Here is a 26,678-nt window from a genome sequence, read left to right as displayed (position 1 = left end):
GAAGAAGTGGAAGCGCTTTCTCGAAATAATATCGCTCTTGGTTTTTTATTTCGATTCGGTCGGTGTGGTACAGCTCACGAGCATAAAATTCAGCGCAAGAGCATAGCTGAGTCGAAAGATCATCATTTTTGAAGGTGGTGGGAGCTTGGCTCTTGTGATCCCTTGTTTTCTACAAAATAAGTGCCAGAGTTTTGGAAGAGAAAATTTTCATCATCCGTCGTCGATGTCGCTTGCTAGAGTCGTCGCGCGAGCAAAACGCCAATCGAAATTCGGGAGTGTTGTCGTGTTTGTTGGATAGTGCGCGCCTCTGAGAAAAAAGTGGAAATCAATCCGTGACACTGTCAGCTAGAGGATATTTTCGCCGTAAATCCCACTCGAAGCGGCCACATTCGGTGGCAATAGGACCTCTAGTCGCGAGTTCCAACCGCGGTGCGTCGTTTTTCGGTGGTTTTGCGCAGTTTTCGACGCGTTTCAGTGGGTAAAAATCGAACGGGAATTTGCTCGATTGGCTGTGGCCCTCTTTTTTGGCTGACGTCGTTGTTGTTGGAGAGACATCTTGGGAAAGTGTGCAGTGTAGAAAAAGAAGCAGGAAAAAAGTGCTCCGTGGTCAGAGCAGGCAAGAGCTGCGAAGAGTGAGCTCTACTTGGTGGATTATACGCTCCCGGAGTCCCCCGGAGCAGTGGAAGAAATCCCTCTTGGGAGTAGTGATAACCCTCCGTTCCAGCGGGATAATATTTTGAAACATCGTAGTGCGTCCAATTCCGAGGAATCGAAAATTTGTTGCTGAAGAAAACGCTGAAATTTTACAAATCAATTTTTTTTCCTTCATTCGAGCAAGAGTGAGAGGCGTGAGCGTCGTCATCGTTGTTGGTCGTTGTGCGAGCAAGAAGCTCTGGCTTTTGGGCCAGCAGCAGCAGAAGAAGTGGAGTAGTGCACAGTGGGAGAGGAGTGTAGCACAGCAAGCACAGGCACAAAGCAGAAGAGAAGAGTAGTGGTGTGAGAGGTGAGCGTACGTATCAGTCAGTGATGCCAGTTTTGCGTGTTTGGATGGTAGAGCACATGAAGCACTGCAAGAGCCGCAACAAACAAGAGCTCTGTTTATTTACTATTTTCGTTTTTACGTTAACCCGTTCCCTGCCAACGTTGTGAATAAAAATAGTGTTTATTTTTCGTATTTGCAAATTTGCTCACATATATAATGGCTTATCTTCGAGTATCCTTGATCCCTGATCAGAATGTTACAAATTAAAATGTTTTATTAAGTATTTAGTAAATCAAAATATGGGGCTTTCAACATTAGGTCCTGTTAAAACATCAGCCATAATATTTGATAAATTAAATCTATGAAATGGGCCTAAACGATTATGTCAATTTCATAAATTATAGGTTCGTGCAATATGTTTTTTTCTTATTTTACCCTTGAATACACGTCGAATTCGACTAGTAATCAATTATTACTTGTATTATAAGATATTCTATTAGGAAAATGTTTGATGTTGTACAGGTTGTTTTAACGGAATGGTCATCGACACAATTTTTAACCGGATTTCTAGGCGTCCACCGTCTTCAAACAACTAAGTCCTTACTCTAATTATTACTACTTATTATTTAGAATCAGTTCGATTGAAAATGTTACCCTTATTAATCCACCCTCCGGTGACCAGTATTTTAGAGCTTCATTTCATATTGTGATTTCTTTGGTTGGGGCACATCTGGGTGTTGTCCATGCTTGACACACAATATCAGTTCTCAAGGGGTATCCATGTCTGGGAGACAAGGGATGAATTAATATAAATAGTTTATAAACTGGATGTAATTTAGTTCAAATGCAAACTTCAAATACCCGTAACTGCTTTTTTGAACAATAACTGTAAACGTTAAATAAATTGTCGAAATAAGCTATATCTTCACCGACGTTAACTAACACCACAGGTAGGGCAAAATTTAACAACCTTGAGGTTGTGTGTGAAATTCAATAGATTTCTATGGAAAATAGAAACAAACAAAATGGAACAAGTTGCACTTAAGTAATATCTTCGAAAACAAATGTCCGATCGGCATGCAGTGTTATAGGGTTCAATGGGAAATAAAAACAAAATGGAACAAGCTGCACGAAAATTGGTTCAGCCATTGCCGAGAAAAATGAGTAATTATTGCTGTTTCATTATCGTCATTAAAACACTTTTTTGTTTAGTTTTTAGTGATGCATGATGATAGATTACACTATTAAATATATATCAAGCTAATAAAACCATCCAGAAAATGGAAACTCGTGAAATAGGATTCATTTTTAAGTCAGAAGCGATTTTCTCGACATGGTGATTTTGGAATTCCTCCCTTTTCAAATGTTAGTCTAGACATCATCAAAGCACACTTTAATTTGTGATTCCGCACCTTTGAGGATAAATCCGTGATCTTTGATGCCAAATTGGAAAACAATATACTTCTTCCTCTCTTTAAAAAAAATGTTAAGACACATGGACTTGACTAGATTTTTAGGATACAGCCACTTTGACGAAGTATTAAGAGGATTTTCGATTGTTTTACAATGTAATTTTGAACAAATTTACAGATACACTCCCGAACAAACGTTTGGGATCACCAAAAAAAAAAAAACATTCAAAATATTCCCCTACCTAACAGTGGTGTTAGAATGCGTGGGGAGCTACCAGTTATGCCGAATTGACGATCAAATGAATTGTTTACAAAAGCAGATACGTCTTTTCCAAAAAGTAATCGAGATATCTCTGCTATTTTACGTTCAATTTTAATTCTTGGAAGGTGATTTGAAGGGTATCGAATGAAACTTATTTCGAAGGCATTTTGGTAAATATTTTTCAAATTTTGTGTACTAAAACATTAAATTACAACATTTTTTAAACCTCACACTGCACTTAAGGAACTTTGCAGCGACTTACAATCGTTGGGATATTCCGAGAATTCCATGATTCGAAAACTTAAGATGCCTCAGGAAAGTATGAATACCTATGTATCATAAAATTTGCCGGAACATTAAACAAATTTAAAGAATTTCAGGTAAGCGTAGAAAACGACAGGGATGTTCATATAAATTAAGGGAAAATTAGTGATTTCTCGCGTAATATTTTGAAAGGGCTATTTAATTTATATATAAGGGAGATTGAAGTATTTTGGGTATTTATGTTGTTCATAATACTATAGTAACTGTATCTCTGTACAAAACTTTCTTACTTACCTTACCAATCAGGCTAAGGCCTTGTTGTCCTCTGCTGTCCGAAGAAGTCGTCTCCACTCAACTCGATCCATGGCCACAGTTCGCCAGCCTCGTAGTCTGCGAAGGGTCCGCAGGTCACCTACTTGGTCGATCCACCTTGTCCGCTGCGCGCCTCTTCTTCTTGTTTCTGTTGGGTCGCTTTCTAGAACCATTTTCACTGAGTCATCGTGCGGCATTCTTACGACGTGCCCAGTCCACCGTAGTTGCCCAATTTTTGTAATGTGGACGATGGATGGTTCTCCCAGCAGCTGGTGCAATTCATGGTTCATTCGCCTCCTCCACGTTCCGTCATCCATCTGCACTCCACCGTAGATGGTACGCAACACCTTCCGTTCGAAAACACCAAGGGCGCGTGGGTCCTCCACGAGCATAGTCCAGGTCTCGTGGCCGTAGAGGACCACCTGTCTAATCAGCGTCTTGTAGACAGTCATCTTCGTGCGGCGGCGAATTTTATTCGACCGGAGCGTCCTCCGGAGTCCAAAGTAGGCACGATTCCCTGCCATAATGCGTCTTTGAATTTCTCTGCTGGTATCATTTTCAGCGGTCACCAGTGAGCCCAAATACACGAACTCATCAACCACCTCGATTTCGTCACCGTCAATCTGAACTCGGGGTGGGAGGCTAACATTGTCTTCCCTAGAACCTCTTCCTTACATGTATTTTGTCTTTGATGCGTTGATGGCAAGTCCAATCCGTCTAGCTTCAGCCTTCAGTTTGATGTACGTTTCCGCCATCATCTCAAAGTTCCGTGTCATAATGTCAATGTCATCGACGAAGCCAAGGAGCTGGATGGACTTCCTGAATATCGTGCCACTCGTGTCTATTCCAGCTCTTCTGATCACACCTTGTAACGCGATGTTGAACAGCAGACACGAAAGTCCATCACCCTGCCGTAACCACCTTCGAGATTCAAAGGGACTCGAGAGTGTCCCCGATACTCGAACAACGCACATCACTCGATCCATCGTCGCCTTGACCAATCGCGTCAGTTTATCCGGAAGTCCGTACTCGTGCATAATTTGCCATAGCTGATCTCGATCGATTGTGTCGTATGCGGATTTGAAATCGATGAACAAATGATGTGTTGGGCACGTTGTATTCGCGGCATTTCTGCAGAGCCTGCCGAATCGCGAAAATTTGGTCCGTGGTAGCGCGGGCACCCATGAATCCCGCCTGGTATTGCCCCACGAACTCTATTGCATATGGTGACAGACGGCGGCATAGAATTTGGGAGAGTATCTTGTAGGCGGCGCTCAGCAGTGTGATCGCGCGGTAGTTGCAGCAATCCAACTTGTCGCCCTTTTTGTAGATTGGGCATACGACACCTTCCATCCAGTCCTCCGGTAATATCTCCTCCTCGCAAATCTTGGCAATTACCCAGTGCAGCGCTCTAGCCAGTGCTTCATCACCGTATTTTAATAGCTCACTGGGTAGTTGATCTACACCACTTGCTTTGCCGACCGATCTCCTTCTCAACTTCTTGAAGATCAGGGGCCGGTAGCCTGTCGTCTTCTGCGCGTGCTCCAAGGTCTGTTGCCGTGCCACCTTCGTTTTCTGCTGCTTCACCGTTGAGGTGCTCGTCATAGTACTGCTTCCACCTCTCAATCACCTCACACTCGTTCGTGAGAAGGTTACCGTGAGTCCTTGCACATATCGGCTTGCGGCACGTAGCCTTTCGCGAAGAATAGTTCGCGAACTATTTAGCTTCTCGTAGAACTTCCGTGTGTCGTTTACGCGGTACAGATTTTCCATCGCCTCGCGATCTCGGTCTTTCTGCTGACGCTTCTTCCTTCGGAAAACCGAGTTTTGTCTGTATCGCTCCACATTCAATCTCGTGCGGTGTTGCAGCATTCTCGCCCGTGTTGCATTCTTCTCCTCTACTAACAGCTTGCATTCGCCGTCAAACCAGTCATTTCTTCGGTCCTGGATTGCACTACCTAGTGCCGCTGCAGCAGTACTACCTATGGCTGAACGGATGTCCCTCCAGCCATCTTCAAGAGAAGCTGCGCCAAGCTGCTCTTCCGTGGGTAGTGCAACTTCCAGCTGCAGCGCGTAGTCCTGGGCAACTCCGGCGTCCCGTAGTTGCTCAATGTTGGGTCGCGGCGTTCGACTTCGACGTGTGTTATGCACCGTCGAGAGTTTTGAGCGCATGCATACTGCAACTAGGTAGTGGTCCGAATCTATGTTCGCACTGCGGTACGTGCGGACGTTGATAATGTCGGAGAAGAATTTCCCGTCGATTACTACGTGATCGATTTGGTTTTCTGTGTGTTGGTCAGGTGATCTCCAGGTGGCTTTGTGGATATCCTTGCGGGGGAAAAAGGTACTTCGAGCTACCATACTCCGGGAGGCTGCAAAGTTCACGCATCGTTGGCCGTTGTCGTTCGATACGGCATGCAGGCTGTTTGGCCCGATTGCCGGTCTATACATTGCCTCCCGTCCTACCTGAGCGTTCATGTCGCCGATGACGATTTTGACGTCCCGTTGCGAACAGCCGTCGTACACCTGCTCCAGCTGCGCATAGAATGCTTCTTTCTCGTCGTCGGGTCTCTCTTCGTGTGGGCAGTGCACGTTGATGATGCTGTAGTTGAAGAAACGGCCCTTAATCCTCAACTTGCACATCCTCGCGTTGATCGGCTGCCAACCAATCACTCGTTGGCGCATCTTACCCAGCACTACAAAGCCGGTTCCCAGCTCGTTGGTGGTGCCACAGCTCTGGCAGAAAGTAGCCGCTCGATGCCCGCTTTTCCATACCTTTTGTCCCGTCCAGCAAAGTTCCTGCAGTGCTACGACTTCGAAGTTGCGTGGTTGAAGTTCGTCATAGATTAACCTATCGCAACTCGGGAAGCCGAGCGATTTGCAGTTCCATGTTCCGAGTTTCCAATCGTAGTCCTTATTCGTAAATCTTCGTATTCATGGAGCTTATAATTAAGAGCACGAACATAGACTTCAAAATCATTGTGCAATAATCAATATTTGTTTGTATACACTGGAAGAAATTCACAACAGTTTTCTTTGAATTTTGCATTAAAAAACAACGATATCTTGCGATACATTTGAAAAGGGCCTATCAACTTTTGTAATTAAACTTATTAGACCATCCTGCGCCAACTGAAGTACTACGCCCACGTAAACCAAGAGCACTATCGGGAAAGGGAGAATTTCGATTATTACGAGTGATTACCGATTTTCTCATGTGTATTAAGTGAGCTTATTACGTAAATAATGTTATTTGTTTGTGGACTTTGTGGACGTCAATGTGTTTTTCTCGGTGATTTCTTCAGAACAATGTAAAATACGTTCTATACAATGCACACAAAAACCAAACCTGAGAACGAAACTAGGATTGGGCGATCTTAAGAGAAAGATCGATCTTGACGGATCGATCATAAATTTGGCTACTACACACTACTTAAATTTTTTCGCCGATATTCCAACAGCCGAGTAATTCTGCAATTTATTTTGCTGAGATTCAGTCAAACAATTGCCGAGACTCAGCTAACAAATAACATTTTGCTGAGATATCAGCTATCAAACAGATATTTTGCAGAGATATCAGCAAAAGTAAATGCTGAGGTAATCGGCTGTTGGAGATTTTACCGAACTAGATTAAGTGTGAGAATCGATCCACTGATTAAATCGGTACCAAAGAATCGATCTTTAGTAGATCGATCTTTTGATTTTTATTTTAATGCACTTGTTTACGTTGGTACTCCATGAAATTCAATTACATGTTGTCGTGACGGTAAGCAATGAGCACAGGAAGGAGGTAGCGAAAACCTTCAAATGTTGCTTTATTAATAAATATCGGAAAATCAAATAGTGATGCCATTGTAGGCAGCGATGCTGATGTTGACGTTATTTTCGTTAAGTTTATCACGCAGGCTGGGGTGAAAGTAAATCGTTTTTTATGTAAATACAATTACAAAACATAACAGCTATTTTTTTTTTGAAGATTGAAAAGATCGAGAGAAGAGATCGATTTTTTCGATCTTTTCGTGGACAAAGAATCGATCAAAAAAATCGGAAATCGGGATGAAAAAGATCGATCTTCCAAAGATCGCCCAAACCTAAACGAAACATGAATTTCCTTATAGAAAAATCTAGCAAAGCTTTGACAAGCTTGAAATTCGCCAAAATTTGATTGCAACATGTTATTAAACTAAACCTGGCCATCATCATTATTCAATAAATAATATAAACTACCATCCAACCATCGCGGCAACACTGATGGATCGCACGTATAATATAAATTTTGTTTCGAAAGGCAGCGAACGACGAGGCAAGTGAGTTTAGTAGTGAAACAAGTAAAAAAAGTAAAGGGTTGTGTCCTAGACACGACCGCAGTATGACGTAGAACCACACAAAATTGTTGTTTTTCATGCATTTTTGACTATTATACTTTATCTTAAAATTTTCAAGTATTTCAATGTTTCGGTTATGGTTGATTCAAAACAATTTACACATTTTCTTTACAAATATCCATGTGAAATTCCACATGATTTTCATTTGACCACACATAAACAGAATCCACTCAGAAGTACACATGAAATTTACACGCAAATGAATAGTATGTGTGGTCACTAGACTGATGCAAAATTTGAAATTTTCGCTCCACAGTGCTCAAACGGTGCCAAATCGGGTCCTGATTAGCCTCCAAAAGAGAAAACTCATTTTATAAGAAACTGACTTGGCACAAACCATTTGAAGTTTACATGGAAATTACTATGGGAAAACAAAACTTTTTGTTCATTGTCTTCTTGCCTTTTTACACATTGTACTGTTAACACATTTTATTGCTATTCTTATGGGAATTTTTATCAGCTACAACTTTGCAGAAGATCATTTTTCATCCAAACGTCAAATTAAATAGTTATTAATTTTTTAAGAGATTGATAATCTTATGGCAAGATTAAGCAACTGTATTGTGGGCAACACTGTATTCTGCAGTGTGACATAGTAGCCATGATTTTTGTCCTCTATTCTACGCGCCATAAACACCAATGTTGCCTGCTGAACAGTTGATTGAGCATAATCATAAGACATCAGGGACTTGAATCATTAATAATTTTTGTTCCTTACGTTTGATCGAAAAGTGGTTTTCAACAAGTTCAGCTATCATTTTCTAAAGTAGAGTGAACTGGTGAATTTTGAGATAGATATAAACTGAAATTATGGTTTCTCCATAGTAATTCCCATATAAACTTCAAATGGTTTGTGCCAAGTCAGTTTCTCACTAAATGAGTTCAAATTTTGGGAGGCTTATCAGGGCCCAATTTGGAACCATTTGAGCACTGTGGAGCGAAAATTTCAAATTTTGCATCAGTCTAGTGGTCACGCATGGTTTTTAAATGTACATATTTTAAGTAGGGGAATTTACGTATTCTCGGCAACCTAAGCAGCGACCTTCTTTCTATAGCCTTTTTCTCTGAGGAACGCACACATATGCAGTATTGGTTTGTTTACAATCTTTTGCTGCCAGCTGCTCTAACAATTTCAGTCGAAAGAATTGTCAAAAACTGTTTTGAAACGCTTTTAAAAAGCTCCAATCTTCTCTAGTGAGAGCGAGTATTGTCGGCAACCGTTCCATTTGAACTGCATGTAAATCTGCTGTTCTATTATCGGCAACTCGAAATCAGCTACAATTTGTAGTGTGTGTGTTTCATTTCAAGAAAACCTTGCTAGATTGCTTTTTCCCAGTGGTAAAAATATAGTCAAATTGAAGCTGAAAGCATAAAGAATCGTTTGCATGCATTCAGCGAAGTGTTTTCGTAAGAAAATCCAGTGAAAATAGTGTTTGAATTTGGGTTGCCGAAAATAGTCTTGCAAGCCGAAGGCGTCATTTCCCCTATGTGGCTGACACATAGATATTGTTTTGTTAGGAGCGGTATTTGAGGGGTGGGGGGGGGGGTTAGGAAAGGTTGTTGAGGGGTGGGGAGGGGGTTGGTTAGGAAAGGTTGTTGATGAGTGGGGGAGGGGTTAGGAAAGGTTGTTGATGAGTGGTGGTGGGGGGTTAGGAGAGGTCGTTGAGGGAGGGGAGAGATTGTTGTGAAGGGGGGAGGGGAAGAGATTGTTGTGAAGGGGGGAGAGGGAGAGATTGTTGTGAAGGGGGAGGGGGAGAGGTTGTTGTGAAAGGGGGAGGGGGTTTCATCATTATTGTGGTCACGCCGTGATCCACCTTAAGTCGCTGATTTGGTCCTGCTTACTGCAGGACCAAGCGCCACGCCGTCCGAAGCGACAATGAGCAAAAGCATGACAGCAGCGCTGTTTTATATCTTTTCAGGTTCAGAACCTGATAGGATTTCCCGCAGTTTTTTATGAATGGGGCGGAGCAGAAAGTTTCTTTTGTGCAGAATATGTAAAATAGGATGGACTTTGGATGTTAATATAATTGCATATATAGAGGCACCAGATATGTTTTACCGTCAGTTGTGTGTAATTCACCAACTGAATGTCATCAAACATGTCTTCAATGCAATTTTTTGTTCAAATTTGGTAAAACTTGGTTTTACTAATGATTGTGGTATGTTTAAAATTTATTTCCCGGAAAAAAGGGATCATTAAAGTCTGTCTCGTTTTCGGGTTATTGATGAGGGGGGTTTTAGAAGTGGTATTTGAGGGGGGGTGGGTAGGAGAGGTATTTGAGGGGGGGGGGGGGGGTTTAGGAGAGGTATTTGAGGGGGGGGGTAGGAGAGGTATTTGAGGGGGGGGGGTAGGAGAGGTATTTGAGGGGGGGGGGTTAGGAGAGGTATTTGAGGGGGGGGGGTTTAGGAGAGGTATTTGAGGGGGGGTAGGAGGGGTTTGATGGTGGGGAGAGGGGTAGGAGAGGTTTCATGGTGGGGGGGGGGGGGTAGGAGAGGTTTGATGGTGGGGGAGGGTAGGAGAGGTTGTTGAGGGGGGGGCCGAGAGATTGTTGTGAAGGGCGTGTGTGCTTTTCCTCATTGTGGTCACGCCGTGATCCACCTTAAGCTGCTGATTTGGTCCTGCTTACTGCAGGACCAAGCGCCACGCCGTCCGAAGCGTTAATGAGCAGTGGCATGAGACCAGCGCTGATTTATATCTTTTCAGATTCAAGCAGAATGATGTGCAACCAAGTGGTATTCGTTTATGATGACTGGGTTTGCGAAAAAGGCTTATTTCATGAAAACAGTGATAACATTATCATTTGTACATTTTCAAAAGTTTAATTACAGAAAAATTGGAAAAATATTTATTTCAACAGGTTCGTAATGTAATATCCTATCGATTGGCGTATTTGGATTTTAATTTCATCTATAAATGACAAAGTTACAAGCGTTCAAAACCTAACACTCCTTCACCACACATATTTTTTGACTTGCACCCCAGTATAGTCGACAAAGACGTAGTTCTACGTCAAAACCAGAGAAAAAGGCGCAGAGAATATTTCAAGTGAAGTGAAAATACACCGAAAGCGTGTATACGGGCAGAGCGCGGAGCAGCAGCAGTGCTGTGTGTGGAATAATAATAGCAGCAGCAGCGGTACTATACGACCAGCAGCAGTTCAAATAAGAAAAAGACGAGAAATAAGCAAACGAGAAAAAGAAGTGCGGTTGTAGAAAAGAGCAACGAAAATGTCGCTTCCGATAAACTCACTGTACTCATTAACGTGGGGAGACTATGGGACATCGCTAGTGTCCGCCGTCCAGCTGCTCCGATGCCACGGAGATCTGGTCGACGTAACGCTGGCTGCCGGTGGCCGAAGCTTTCCGGCACACAAGATAGTGCTCTGTGCCGCCAGTCCGTTTCTGCTGGATCTGCTAAAGGTAAGTCCAAATTTATTTCCCACCTAAAAGCTGTATAGTAATATAAACCGAGCACCGTCCCCCGCCTCAGCAAAGTACTGCTATACCTTTGGGGTCGTCGTCAGGCGGACCCAGAAAGGTACGTAGATAGGAATGAGCAAGCGGCAGTATCTACTAAGTTTTCGACCGAGTAAAGAGTGACTGATGGTTCGCGGTGTGTTGTATGAGTGCGTTGTCGTCGTCGACTTGTATGGGGTTGTCAGTACACTACCGACTAAAAGTAATAGATATGTGTTTTACAAAATCTGACAAATAATCAATAACTCGATAAGAGTTATTGGATTTTAACTAGCCGCTGAGAGTCGACCACTCTCATGCTGAACTTTACAAGTTCAAAACTCACTCTGAACAAGCCACGAATGAGCTAAAAAGATACTATAACAAGTCAAATCTAGGTCTGAAAAATCTCCCATACATTCCAGAATTACAGTCGTGCTGTGAGATCATTGAGGGTACTCATGTTGTGACTATACTACGTAAGGCTTTATCCATAAAGAACATACCAATAGGAAGGCTAAACAAGGAGCATTGCAGTTAAACTGCTAACTCACGTGAAAAACTAATTATTGTTATGATTAAAACTCACTTTCCCGGTTCAATCAATAGATTTAGAATTGTAAAGGACTTCTTATACCTCTCTCTCTCCAGATTAAATAGTTCAGAGCAAGTTTAATTTTTGGATACAGTACTTTAAAACAAGTGAGGGTAATGTTCATACCCAAGGCTGAAAAGCGAGAAAAAATCACTAACTAAAGGGTGATACGGTCAAAATTTGGTCAAGGGAAAACGCGTGTAAATCGGTGAAATCGTTTATTTAAAAAATCAAATTAAATTTCTTTTTCAAGTTCAATTAGTATAAAATTCAGGAAAAATATTCAGTTAGGCTTCCGCTTTTCCAAATCCGAATTGCCGGGCCTTACGCTTGACCCCTGCCATCAGATTTTGTACAGCCACCTTGTCCACCTTCTTCGCCGCAGAAAGCCAGTTTGCCTTGAACTGCTGCTCGCCCTTAGCAGTTTTTTTGGTCTTCTTTAGGTTCCGCTTGACAATAGCCCAGTATTTCTCAATTGGGCGGAGCTCTGGCGTGTTGGGAGGGTTCTTGTCCTTGGGAACCACCTGCTCGTTGTTGGCGGCGTACCACTCCATGGCCTTTTTACCGTAATGGCAAGATGCCAAATCCGGCCAAAACAGTACGGAACAACCGTGTTTCTTCAGGAAAGGCAGCAGACGTTTATTCAAACACTCTTTCACGTAAATTTCTTGGTTGACAGTCCCGGAAGCTATGAAAATGCTGCTTTTCAAGCCACAGGTACAGATGGCTTGCCAAACCAGATATTTTTTTGCGAACTTTGACAGTTTCATGTGCTTGAAAACATCTGCTACCTTTCCCCTTCCTTTTGCCGTATAAAACTTCTGTCCCGGAAGCTGCTTGTAGTCGGCTTTGACGTAGGTTTCGTCGTCCATTACCACGCAGTCAAACTTCGTCAGCATCGTCGTGTACAGCCTCCGGGATCGCGCTTTGGCCGTCGTATTTTGTTTATCATCGCGATTTGGAGTCACTACCTTCTTGTAAGTCGATAGTCCGGCTCGTTTTTTGGCTCGATGCACAGTTGTATACGATACACCCAGCTTATTTGCGGCATCTCGGAGAGAGAGGTTAGGGTTTCGCTTGAAACTACCGGCAACTCTCTTTGTCGTCTCAGCGGCTTCCGGTTTTCGATTTCCCTCCGATCCAGACTTCCTGGCTGTCGACAAACGTTCCCCAAACACTTTAATTACATTTGTAACGGTTGATTTGGCAACTTTTAGCGATTTTGCCAACTTTGCGTGCGAGTAGCTCGGATTTTCGCGATGCGCGAGCAAAATTTTGATACGCTGCTCTTCTTGCTTGGACGGCATTTTGACAACTGAAGAGTGAATTCCAAAATCAAAATAAGAGCAACATTCTACACACACACACCTTCAAAATGAGGGGTGTTCAGGTTTTTTAAATGCAAAATTGAAAGAAATACGTCAAGTTGATATTGACCAAATTTTGACCGTATCACCCTTTAAGACATACAAAACAGTAATCTTAACTTTTGTTATACTCAAAATTATGAGAAAAATAATTGATTTACACATAAATTCCATACATTCGATAAAGGCAAATTTCGAGTTGCCCATCGAACAGCCGAATAACATTGAATAATTTATTATTTCCGTTATAGTTTAACGATTAAAATATAATTAATATAATGGAACACAAACAACAATTTGATTTAAAGTCGTTTAACAGTAGAAAAAAAATAATTTTGTAATTACCAATTCGCGATATATGCCATATAAAGTTGACCGATATTACAAGACACTGAAGAAGTCTGCACATTGTAGATGAAATAAGCGTGTCTGTCAAGGATAAGCAAATAAGGTAGTGGGAGTAAATGGAAATTACTAATCCTTCTGTCTCTCTCGTTAGAACGTAGGCTTTGCCATAAATCTACGCAATTATAAACCATACCTTCAAAGCGATTTGGAGAACTTAAGACATTCACAAATGATACGTATCTTTTTTTACCTGCCTTGACGCTCTTTTAACGAGCTTTTTCTGGTTTTCAACTTAGTGTTATAGATGCACTTGCACAGTTACTAATTGAGAATACAACCCACCGCCTCTATGAATCTGTTTGAATATGTTTCGATGCTATTGATATAAAAAAATAACATACATATGACCGATTTCACGTGAGTTTGAATATTTACTTCTCATTTCTGAAGAACGTTCGGATTTTTCTCTTGATAAAGCCCATTAGATTCTGCACAACTTTCTTAATTTTTCGTTGTGCTGCAGACCATATTTTCTTGAAGCAGTCAACAGAGCTTGCTTCTCTTCCATCTTTCTTAAGATGTCGTTTAATTATTGCCCAGTATCTTTCGATAGGACGCAGTTCCGGGCAGTTTGGGAGATTTTGACATTTTTCAACAAATCGACTTTTTTCTTCTTGAGCATCTCCAACGTAGATCCGGATCCGGCCAAAACAATGGAGGATCCGTATGCTTTCGGTAGATGGGTAGAAGCCGTTTTATGATGTATTTCACGAACGGAACACGGTTTATGCGATTTCAAAAGGCGTACTGCTGCCAGCTTCTTTCCGATGCCCCCTTTTACGCCCAGATTTCGGTAAATCTTCAAGAGAACACGTTTCTCCAAACTTCTTGACAATCTTGAACAATGTAGATTTACTGCACTTCACGCTTTTTGCCAATTCTCGAAACGACAACTTTTCGGAAAACCATTTGTGCAGAATTAATCTGAGAGTTGATAAGCTGATCCGACCCATGGTTCGAAATTTCTCACTTTATTTTTTATTGTTCAGGTGTGTTGCCAAAATACTATAAACACACTGAGCGAAAATTCACAATTTTTCGTTACGTTTTAACCCTGAACCATTGATAAACAGGTGTCCACTTTCTTTAATGAACAGTCCTTACAGTGGCGTCGCCTTAACCTCAATCTACCTGTGCACCAACTCTCAAAACATAAACAATTATCACAATATTGCTTGCAATGGATAGAAATCGAGTTAACTAGAAGATTAAGTGTGTTTTTCAACCGATTCGAATATGAATATGGTATTAAATCTGTTTTTGAAAGTTGGTGCACAGGTAAAAAGTGAAGTTATGCGACGCCACTGAGTCCTTAGGACATGTTTTGAAGCTGGGGATATTGTTCCATACTTGGTTTATCCAATAGATCGAATGATCAAATCTCCGGGACGATTTGAAGTACTTAGAACAGATTATACAGAATGTAAAGAAAAAAGTCGTCCCGAAAGGCTTAAAGAAGGAGTCAACTCCATGAAGGAGAAATGATTTGAGTAAAATATCAGTCTGATATTATTCAAAACTTTTTGCGCCTGTCAACTTAAAGAGTGAGAAATTACTTTTTAGCATTTTCAGTTGGATTCTAATCTAATCTAATCTAATATAATACAAACGCAGCCAGTACGAGAAAGCATCATGGAAAATGATTAGGTTAGATGAGGTCTAATCATTGTTCTTGTCTAATTGATGTTTACAGCATATCTGAGATATGATATAAACATCAATACGGCCAGGCCTACTGCGTTGTATTTGCCGCAAAGATGATTCTTGGAAATGAATGGGAACATTTCTTGAATCTACAGGGGTGGAAGGATGCGTGGACATACCGTACCAGTACCGTACGTAGTTGTGTGTAATGTGTAAATATTTGTACAATATTGAAGAATCATAAAATAATGCAATAGAAGGATCTTACCGAATTTTGGTAATGATTATTTTGCGCTTAAAAGTTTCATTGGATGCATCCGCTCCTTGTTTATCATGGGGTTTGGGATGCAGTTCCTCGTCATTGCTCGATTTTAGCATTTTCAGTTGGATTGTTCAAAAACTTTTGTCTGTCAAAGAATTGCGCAGGAGTCAACTCCGAGTTGTAGAAATTACTTTTATGAGAGAATTTTCAGATGGATTATTGGTTTGGATTGGTTTTGTCTGTTCAAGAATTGCTTATTATATAAAGAAGAATTCAACTGCGATAAATGGCTTTTGAGCATTTCAGTTGAAAAAACTTGCTTTACTCAGTATATTGGGGTTTCAACCTTTTGTCTCACAACCATTCCTGATTTACATGGAGAGTCACCTCACACGAGATGACGATTGTCACCTCACCGGTGACAGAGAGTCACGTGACTCGCAGAATAACGGGGATTAGCTGCAGAACAGCTTATACAGATAAACCAGTGGCGGCGCGTAACCTCACTTTTTACCTGTTCAACAACTTTGAAAACGTTATTTAGGGTCATGTTTACATTCAAATCAGTTTCAAAAGGCATAGGGTCTTCTAGTTTCACTGATTTGTATCCATTGGAACCAATATTGTTTTGTTTGTTTACGTTTTGAGAGTTGTTGAACAGGTAGATTGAGGTTAGGGTGACGCCACTGAGATAAACATTTCTCGATGAACATTTCAAATGGTCCTATCTGCTTTGATCGATTCTCTTCATCGACTTTCTCTTTTCATAACCACTGATATGCAAACAGATTTCGCGCTAATTCTACCACATAGTTTGATAAAGGAGGTTCTTATCTAGCGTCCAAAACGTCAAATACAACAGGGAAAGGTTTTGCAGCTGAGTTATTAACGAAAGAGAAAGTCGATGAAGAGAATCGATCAAAGCAGATAGGACCATTTGAAATGTTCATCGAGATTTGTTACATATGAATATTTTTGCATATATACCTATATAAGCCGTTCTGCAGCTAAAATGGTCAGTGGGGAATTGCCATAGTTAAAAGTGACAGCTAAAAAGGTATCGATATCGCACCCAGCTATATGAGTGGGGCAATTTTTCAAAGTCAATCAGTTCAATTGTTCGACCTCTAATCGGCCAATCAGCAACACAGGACCTTCGAATTATCACGGATTAAATTGAACTCGGCAACTGGGACGTTTTTACCTTCATTGAATTATCCAACCGGATATTCCCAACACTTTCACTCTGCGCTAGTTGATAGTTCATACCCACAGGTCCTCACCATAGATACGACACGAATAGGTTGAATATGACTTAGGTATGTTTGTATATGCTTGCTTGTTACTTTCGTAGCTAGCAATCGTCGTAACCAGCAGCAGCAGTAGTAGTAGAAGAGGGTAGCAGCGCAAAGTTTTCGACGAACGACAACTGTATAGAAGAAACTGAAATAAGCTTCGCACACGACTGGTTGACTGACTGGCGGTGAATGGCTGGCTGCTGGCTGGCAACATCACTCCGTTCACCAATGGTCTACTTTATTTTATCGCTTTTCTGGGAGAGTGCGCGGCTCCGATAGTTGTTGCTTGCTTGTGCTCCTTCTCGATGCTCCGGCTCCGGCTCCGCTCGCTCGTTCGCTCGCTCTGGATCTGGCAGGCATGGTTGCATTGCATGGCTCTGAGGCTGGATTGGGATAGATGGTTTTGATTGGGTTGGGATGATGCACCGTTGTTTTGAACCGCATATCAGTCAGGCAGGCAGCACAGCAGCCAGAGAAAAGAGACGAACTCGTGCGATGCCAATAATAATAATAATATTGTAGAAGAGGGTCGAGTGAGATCAAGCAGCGTGGAGAGCCGGGGAGAATTGTTTGCAGAGCAAGATAAGTGAGCGTAAGAAGAGGTTGACTTTTCTTTTGCTGCGCTCTGTATATTTTGATTTTGTACTGCTGCTGCTGATGATGATGATGATGTTACTGCTTATTGTACGTGGTTTGTGCTGCTGCTGTTTTATAGTGCTGGAATGAGATTCTCAATTCAACGAGGTCTCTTTTGGCATGTGGTGTGGATGGATTGCGAATGAATGAGCTGCGAGCGGGGGTGGCTGTTTTGTGAAATCGATAATGATGTGTTTTGGTTTTTCTTTTCTCTGTTTTCTCTCTTTCTCTTTCACTCCTCACATCGTCGGCTGGATGGAACGAAACTATCGGACGGATTGGCGAAATAGAACACACCATGCAAGCATCCAGTCGTCATGTTGGCCGGCGTCAATGCCAACGATCTGGAGGCCCTGCTCGAGTTCGTCTACCGTGGCGAGGTGAGTGTTGACCACTCGCAGCTACCGTCACTCCTGCAGGCGGCACACTGTCTCAACATCCAGGGCCTGGCACCGCAGACCGTGTCCCACAAGGATGACAACACAACGTACACCACATCGATTCAGTTGCACCCGACGCTGGTACCGCAGCACCAGCAAGTCAAGGCGGTCATCGACGTTGGAAACAATGTTTGCGTGAGTAACTTTGACTTCCAAAAAAGGGGAAGGCGTTTTTTTGTTTGTAATAGTATATATTTTTTAATGCTTTTTAGACAGTTAATGAAGTTGAATACTTGTTTTTCTATTGGTGCTGTAAAACTCAATTTCAATAAAACAAAGCTATGACTTTTTTCAAGACACACCTCCTCCTAAAAAAAATCTGGAGTAGAAACCAGTGGTGTAAAATATCATGACACTTACGAGTGAATCTTCATCGCATTAATTTTTTATAAACATTATTAAAGTGATTTTTAGCCGAGGGCTAATTCATCACATGATATACAACGCATCAACTAACTATCGCTACCAGAACGTTTTGTCACGCAGTGAAAAGTAGAGCCATGACAAGTGAATGTCACCATTGATAATCTCTGCTCGCAGGCAAAACGTAATCCTCGCTGTTGATGGTGAAAAGCACAGCAAAAAGAGTGAACAGTACCATGATGAGAAAAAGCGAAACGACAAATAAATTTAAAACAATGCCTACGCATTCCGCTGTGTGATTTACAAAAAAGCTAGCGGAATTAGACGGAAGCCGGGGGGCTCACACATCAACACACTCGATTAAGCTAGCGAAGCTGAATGTCGTGATTCTCGGGAATGACCAGATCAATGATAATCACCACCGAAAGTGGCATTCACCAGTTGTTTTTTACATCTTTCTTCAACTTGATGGATGCTCATGGGGAGAGCTTCGACAACCTCATTAATAGAATGTACCAAGCGTTATTTCCATGAGTTGTTTTTCCTCTTACATTTCTAGACTAACATTTGAAAAGGGTGGATTTCCAAAATCACCATATCGAAAAAATCGCTTCCGAATTTTAAAGACCTAAAAATTAATCCTATGGGGTTGTCCATAAACTACGTAGACAGTTTAGGGGGGGGGGGGGGTTGACAATTATTCACGGCCCATACAAATTTTAATTTTTTTGTATGGACAATTGTCTACGCAGGGGGAGGGTCAATAATCCCAAAAAACTGTCTACGTAGTTTATGAACAGGCCCTATTTCACGACTTTCCAATTTCTGGATGATTTTATCAGCTTGACATATAGTTAATAGTGTAATCTATCATTATGCATCACTAAAAACTAAAAAAAGTTTTTTTTGCCGTGAAATTGAGAAGAAAACATCATACGCCCTGATAATTTCTTGCATGTTGTTACCCCCCCTAATCTTCCACCCTTTGAACTGCCAACACTGGTGATACGCCGTGGAAATACACCCCCGGGATTTTTTGTTTGTTGTTCCGCCTTGGTTCTTCGTTCGAAAATTTTGTGAGAGTGGAATTACGCCCGGAGATTTTTTTTTTGTTCGTTGTTTACACGTGAAATATCAATCGGATTCATTTCAAATGAATCGGGCGTTACTAGTTAGTACAGAATCAGTACGTTTTGCATATTAAAACAATATAATTCGTAGTTTTGGTGCAAGGCATAGCAACCAAATAATTTAATGTATTATAGAGTTGAAAATTGGAAATACGCCATGTGAAAGGAAACGTTTTTGATGATTTGAAATGATATTTTCTTCTAATTTTTCGTGTTTATCGAGTAGTTTTTGAACTTTTCTCTCTAAATGTGGCACAATATGGTTTGTTTACATTTTGGCTCTGGCCGGCGCCGGTGGTGTAGTGGTAAGCGTGACTGCTTTCTAACACCCCAATGGGTCTGGGTTCAATCCCAGCCGAGGTCGGTGGGATTTTTCTGAGGCATAAAAATCTCTGGTCACGTCTTCCTTCGGAAGGGAAGTAAAGCCGTTGGTCCCGGTCCATGTATGTTGTGAATGGGTGCGATATCCTACGCAGGTGTGGAAGCTGCCTTCCTGCACATTCGTTGCCGTCAATCGATGGCAATCGATATCCGTCGGTGATTGGCACTAGATTGCGGAACAGAGACCGACGTTAAATAAAGGAAAAGTACATTTTTCCTCTTCCGCCCCTTTCAAATGTTAGTCTAGATTTGTTTTTCAGAGGGCAAGCACTTAACATCTTTTATTTTTTCTTAGACTAGGATTTAAAATCATACAAAAAATTCTAAGTCACTTCGGAGTCTCACACATTTCCAAAGTCCTGAGAAAGGTTGCCCTTTAAAAAAATAATCCTAGATCAGAATCTGATTTTAAAACTGTTCAGTGTCGCAGAGTTTTAAAAGTTTTACCAAATCCTGAAAATTTCTGTACCCGGGATCTTCAAATATTTTCGATTCCTGAATTGAGTAGATAATTTCCTAGATTTCTAGAATTTCCTTAGAATCATTCCAAGCAGTGGCGTCGCCCTAACCTCAATCTACCTGTTCAACAACTCACAAAACGTAAACAAATAAAACAATATTGATTCCAATGGATACAAATAAGTGAAACTAGAAGATCCTGTGCCTTTTGAAACTGATTTGAATGTAAGCATACCCCTAAATAACGTTTTCAAAGTTGTTGAACAGGTAAAAAGTGAGGTTACGCGACGCCACTGATTCCAAGATGTCTTCAAAGTTGCTTTCAGAATTTTCCTGTATAATATTATGATTCTCTCATTCCCTTGAAGTAATTCTTTGCATACCACTTTAGAAATCCCATCCAGGAAACTCTTATAATTTGAGAGAGAAGGATTAGTATTTTCCATTTAATTCCACTACTTTATTTGTTTATCCTTGACAGATACGCGTATTTCGTCTACAATGTGCAGACTTCTTCAGTGTCTTGTACTAATACTCGACAGTCGAGTATTAGTACAAGACACTGAAGAAGTCTGCACATTGTAGACGAAATACGCGTATCTGTCAAGGATAAGCAAATAAAGTAGTGGAATTAAATGGAAAATACTAATCCTTCTCTCTCTCTCATTATACAGGTATTCCACTAAGACGCCCACATTCATCAGGATTCTTATAATTTGTGCTACAATTCTCTTAGTACATATTCTCAATAATTCTCGTGATAATGCGCTCAAATCGATCTTCATAATTCTCTTGAAAAGTTATCCTTTGGAAATTTACGCTTGGAATATTTCTTTAATTCCCTTGGTGTTACAAAACTTTTCCGTAGTTCGGTTTTCCGCAACTCGACTGTAATTGTATTTAGCTTTAGTTTTACATTCACGCATAGCAATTATGAAATTAGACTTACAAATTAGTTTTCTAACAGTGACAATTCGGTTCGTGAGAATTCCAAGCCAATTATTTAGTTTTGAGGTTAGGTTATCTAATGATGAGATGGGTCAAATTCTTTATGAAGTATTTTAATAGCTGCAGTTAAGTACTCACGTTCGCGTACGATTTTCACTAAGTTTAAACTAATTATATTGGTGCTTCCATAGCAATATTTTATCTGTAATTGCACGCGTTCTTCTGTTTACATCGGTTCGCTATCGTAAATATTCGACGTTGCGAGTCGACATTCGTCCAAGCTGAGTTGATGCTGAAGCGATCAAAAGGGTCTATCGTCCAAATTCTGTAACACCCCGACCCGTAATGCCTTACCCTTGAATGGCCTTACTGCTATCTAGGACGTCCAGAAGGGCTACTTTGATCGCTGTCCTTTGTAGAACTCCCGACGAAGTTTGAACATCGACCTTTCTCACCTGACCGTCCGTTCCCGGGTATGTCTTAACGAACCGACCTCGCAACCATCCGTTGCGAACCGCTTCGTCCACAATGACAACTGGATCTCCATCCTGTAGTGGACGAACGTCGTTGAACCACTTGGTCCTCCTGACTATTGTGGGTAGATACGCCTGAATCCACCGTTTCCAAAATTGATTTAGTAGATTCTCCATCAATATCCAGTCTGTTCTTAAAGAAACCTCTTCATCGAAAGGAATTCTTGCTGGGGTATTCGCGTCACTTGAGCTCATGAGGAGAAAGTTGTTCGGAGTAATCGCTTCTATGCTTCTGCTTCTGCTTCCGCTAAGAAGGTCACCAACTCCTCATCGTTTAGTCGATTATTGTAGCAAAGAGACTTCAAGGCTTCCCTAATGGAACGTACTTTCCGCTCCCATACCCCACCCATATGTGGGGCGGAAGGAGGATTGAAAATCCACTCAGTTTCTGCATTGGTAAACGTTACTGCTATGTCATGATTAATGACCTTGATTTCATTCGCTAACTCACGGGCAGCTCCTCGAAAGTTGGCGCCATTATCGCTATAAATTTTCTGTGGAGCGCCTCTTCGTGCCACAAACCGACGAATAGCCATCATACATGAAGCTGTTGACAAAGAGTACACCACCTCAACATGTACCGCGTGAACGTTTTTCGTTGCTACGTCCCATTTCACATCTGATCTCCACACGTCCTGGATCAAAATTTTGCCATGTACTGTGTAGGTTGCCACTAAAGGGCGAACACGAAATTATTGGGACACATTCAAAAGGGCATAACTTTTTTACCATTGGGTAAAAATCAACCAAATTTTGCATACTTTCTCATTGATGTGTATTGTGTACATGCTGTCAAACTCGAAGTCGTGTTTTTCGATTCAACGAAAATGGAGGTGAACCAACGCGAGTTGAGAGAACAAATTCTTTCCAAACACCTGGAATTTCCTGACCTGTCGCACCGGCAGTTGGGAAAAATGTTGAACATTCACCATTCAACCGTCTCCAGAGTGTTGAAGCGGTTCCAGGAGCGGTTGACGTTGGACCACGGCAAAGGAGCTGGAAGAAAACCGGGACCGGAGAACAAAAAGACGGAGGGAAAGGTGAAGCGGATGATTAAAGCAAATCCCAACGTCTCAAGCCGTGATTTGGCTAAAAAGATCGGCATGTCGCAGAGCTACGTCCAGAATGCAAAGAAGAGAGCTGGACTACATACATACAAGGTACAGAACTTCCCAAACCGCGATGAGCGGCAACAATCGACGGCTAAAACTCGGGCACGGAAGCTCTACGAGAAGATGCTGACAAAATATGGCTGCTGTGTGATGGACGACGAAACGTATATACATAAAAGCCGATTTTAAGCAAATTCCGGGGTTGGAGTTTTTCACCGGCAAGAGCAAGATAAAAAAAGTTCGATGTGGACGACAAATTTAAGAAGTTCGCCTCCAAATATCTCATTTGGCAGGCCATCTGCTCTTGCGGACTAAGGAGTGAGCCTTTCGTGACAAAGGGCACAGTAAATGGCGAGATCTACAAATCTGAGTGCCTCGAGAAGCGCCTTTTGCCGTTCTTGCAGCAGCACGACGAAGCTCCGCTATTTTGGCCAGATTTGGCATCATGCCACTATTCTAAAAGTGTCCTGGAGTGGTATGAGGCCAATTCTGTCCATTTTGTTCCAAAGGACATGAATCCGCCAAACTGTCCGGAGCTGCGCCCGGTGGAGCAGTACTGGGCAATAATGAAGCGAGAACTTCGGAAGAGCAAGAAGACAGTCAAAGACGAGAAGGACATGTTAAGAAAATGGAAAAAAAACTGAGAAACTGGTACCGGATGACACTGTAAAGACTTTGATGGGGGCATCAAGCGAAAATGCGTTCAATTTTACACTCAAGGCTCCATCGATTAACTTTTCTTTTGATTTTTGAAGTAAATATATGTATAAAACTACCCTAAAATTTTGGTTTGATTCTAAACATTATAAGAAAATTGGCATGACATTTTCGGTGTCGCAATAATTTCGTGTTCGCCCTTTATACCGAGCGGATCAAAGTGGCTCATGACCACTCGGAGAACTTGCCTCTTTGTTGGCACAATTTCCCCCGATAGTAGAGAAAGCAGGTCGTCACGGAACTGTGCAGTAAATATAAACATGTCATCTACAGGATGTCATTCCCAGAACTCGTTCCGCTATCGTTAACTTAACCCCGACCCGTCGCAGACTTTCTTCGGAGTTAGATCGCCAATTTCGGATTTCAAATCCAGCCTTGCCTTATATCATGCGTACCTCTTCAACTATCTTGACTGCCTCGTCGATCGTATCACTGCTGTCCAAGAAGTATTGTTGATGATTCAAGTTTTTTACGTACTGTGCCCCAGGCAAGGGGAGCATGAAGCTCCAAAGATTACGACGTCCATTACATAGATAGTTGGATTCTGAGCTGTGTCTTGTCGATATAGGAAACGCAAAGCCTGACAGTCAGCTGCCTTGACAAGCATCTGGTGGAACATTTGACGGACATCACCTACTGATACATAGTGCCGCTGAGGGAATCCACACATGACTTTCAGCAGTGGAGTTAGTAAATCCGGTCCTGCTGAAAGCATGGAGTTGAGCGATACGGCGCCAACGCGTGCTCCCGCGTCCCAAACAATGCGGACTTTGCCAGTTTTACGTGGATTTACGGATAGTCTCAGTTCTGTCGAGGCTATTCGCTCCATGAGGCCGGTAAAGCACTCCTCGTATTTTCTCATGAAGTGCTTTATCTTTAAGATCTTTTGTCATGGGTCCCATCTCATTGCTCGATTCCAATGCTTATATGTATGATCATAGAATTTATCCAATTTTATTTGTGTTGAGTGTTGTTCATTTTCTCTTGCAAACTCGTCAATTTTATTATTTCGCCCGTAAATGTGGAACGTTAAGAAAACGCCCTCATTAAATCGTCCCTAACATGTATGACAACAACAATTCGCCCAATACTATGCGCCTTGTTTTTGTTTTTTTTCCTTTAAACTGTCGTTTACTATTTTCACTTTTGTTGGTAAACAACATTGGTTTCGCCCTTCCATTGTAAAAATTGCGCACTGTACTATCGTAAACACTCCCTGGCGTCAGCTACCACACCTCGATCGTACCTATCGACCCATCAACTCATGAACCGGGGATCAAAGGCTTCACTTCCAGAGATTGCTATGCCTCAAAACATCCCGGCGGCGCCGACTGGGATTGAACCCAGGCCTGCTGGGGTGAGAGGTAATCACGCTTACCACTACACCACCGGCGCCGCTAAGTGTAATCCATTTGTTTGTTTAGAAATAAATTTGGAAGTGAATTCTGAGGATTATTCCATGATAATTCTGAGGAGTACTCTAGTGACTAAAAGAGAAATACAAGGGAATTCCGAGAATAATTTCAAGAAGTTTCTGCGAGAAAATAATCCGGAGCATAATTCTATGGGAATTCCCGGGCGTTGGTATGCTAATTTTAGGTTTAGTCTAAAGACCCATACTCGCCGGAATATGTTCCGGCCATTGCTCTGAAATCAGCGGATTGAACAACTAAATGTTACCTAACGTTCGCTACCTGCTAGAAGTTAAAGTTAAAAAACACTTATCTGTTTAACAATATTAAAATGACAAGCAAAGTCAAATGCATTATAGGCACGTTGAAAAAGAAAAATGCTAACATTTTTGTTCCTCCCAAAACAGACGGAAGATCTCATCACGACACTGACCCCCACACAGACCATCCAGGCCCAGGTTATCGAAACAATCACACCGGAACAGATGGGCGACGAGGTCACCAAGGATGTCATCAGTCAATTTTTGCCCACCCGCAAGCGCAAGCAACGCACGAAGAAGCCATCGCAATCGCAAGGACAGAACGCCACCGGCATGCAACAGGCAACGGCTACCGTCTCCGCTGGAGGAACCCAAGCGGCCAAGGTCATGAAAACGGACGAGGAAGGCACCATCCAGACGATCATCGTTAACAGCGCAGAGGAAGCGGCCAACGTCGTCAAGGACATCAAAAAGGAATCGCAAGCTGTGGACGGAGGCTCGGTTATGGACTCGAAGGACGGAATCATCAGTAAGTGGGCTACTTCTTGGGGTTCTCGTCCCAGTGGAAGTTTGAATGATTTCCCTTTTTTATTTGCAGAAATCAAGAACAAATCTCAATCGGAACAACCAGCCACTTGCCCGATCTGCCAAGCCGTGATCCGTCAGTCGCGTAACTTGCGTCGTCACTTGGAGTTGAGGCATTTCAAGAAACCCGGCATGAAGAAGGAACGCGTCAAGAAGAGCAAGCAAGGTAATTTGAGTCATGTTGGACGATGAGAACACCATGGTGTATTCGATTTCTTCGGCAGGCAATGCAAATGGAGGACAGGCAAACACCAGCGGCACAGCAGGCAACGGAACCGTTACAACTGTGGAACAACAGCAGCAAGCCCAAGCTCAACAGCAAGCGCAGCAGCAGACCACCATCGAAACGGCAGGAACGATATCGGTAACGGTTTCCCAGGCACAGGCTCAGCAGTTGGAACAGGCAGCGGCAAACGGTCAACAGCACGTGGTAACACAGCACGAGAACGCCGATGGAACGACTTCGCTTTCGATTGCCCAGGTACAGACGCTGGATGGACATCAGCTAGCGATCGGAAATCTGAATCAGGTACGTTGGGAAGAATGGTAATTGAATCAAAGTTCAAGGCCCGGCCTGATTGGCTTTTGAATTGGTCTAATTTAATAAACGGCAAACGGGGGTCTAATTTATTCATTAAAGAAAAGAACGATGCTGTGATAATGCTAATGATAATCTTTTTCGATTTCGTTAGGCCACTCTAATCCGTACCAGCGAGTCGATCGAGGCCGGTATTATCGCAACGCACGAACCAACGCTGCGCCCTCACACGGAGCTGTTCCGCGTCGGCAATACCGTCTACACGATAGAGGAACGTCGGCCGGATCAGCCGAATCGTTTGACTTAGAACGATGACGATGACGTCGACAACGGGGGCGACGTGTACGAAATAGTTGAAGGGGTCGATTACGATTGCATCATCGATAGTGGCGTAGATGTGGAGATTGAGGAGGAAACGGGCGAAGGCATTGTGGTGGAGGAGGAGGAAGAAGTAGTAATGGATGGCGGCGTTGGCACGGCGGGCGTCGATGCCAACGGAGTTATCATCGATGCCACT

At 42.3% G+C, this 26,678-nt stretch overlaps 1 protein-coding gene across 3 annotated transcripts; it reads left to right on the top strand.

Moving 5' to 3' along the window:
- On the top strand, positions 1-26,471 carry LOC135703169 (transcription activator GAGA-like). 3 transcript variants are annotated; one of them, XM_065224288.1, is made up of 8 exons: positions 1-1,003; positions 7,521-7,579; positions 10,638-11,037; positions 17,574-17,858; positions 25,186-25,567; positions 25,637-25,789; positions 25,848-26,152; positions 26,316-26,471. In XM_065224288.1, the coding sequence occupies exons 3-8, from the start codon at positions 10,846-10,848 to the stop codon at positions 26,466-26,468; spliced, it is 1,470 nt and encodes a 489-aa protein (XP_065080360.1). In that variant the 5' UTR covers positions 1-1,003; positions 7,521-7,579; positions 10,638-10,845; the 3' UTR covers positions 26,469-26,471. The 3 variants fall into 3 exon arrangements, with proteins under 3 accessions (XP_065080360.1, XP_065080362.1, XP_065080361.1); XM_065224290.1 differs by having other exon boundaries at positions 1-1,009; positions 7,525-7,579; XM_065224289.1 differs by having other exon boundaries at positions 1-1,009.
- Positions 26,472-26,678: the final 207 nt, after the last annotated feature.

Source organism: Ochlerotatus camptorhynchus, unplaced genomic scaffold (genome assembly GCF_037179485.1).
Source record: "Ochlerotatus camptorhynchus isolate MF236.1 unplaced genomic scaffold, CSIRO-AGI_Acam_v1.1 ptg000209l, whole genome shotgun sequence".
In the NCBI taxonomy this organism is placed as follows: Eukaryota; Metazoa; Arthropoda; class Insecta; order Diptera; family Culicidae; genus Ochlerotatus; species Ochlerotatus camptorhynchus.
The sequence above is the reverse complement of the archived record's forward strand: the minus strand, read 5'-3'. Positions and strand labels throughout refer to the sequence as shown.

Bases quoted from the DNA above. Each gene is read 5' to 3' on its own strand.
- LOC135703169 (XM_065224288.1), top strand. From the start codon at position 10,846: ATGTCGCTTCCGATAAACTCACTGTACTCATTAACGTGGGGAGACTAT. The intron at 11,038-17,573 runs GTAAGTCCAAAT...TTGGCGAAATAG, and splicing joins TTCTGCTGGATCTGCTAAAG to AACACACCATGCAAGCATCC. The intron at 26,153-26,315 runs GTACGTTGGGAA...CGATTTCGTTAG, and splicing joins CGATCGGAAATCTGAATCAG to GCCACTCTAATCCGTACCAG.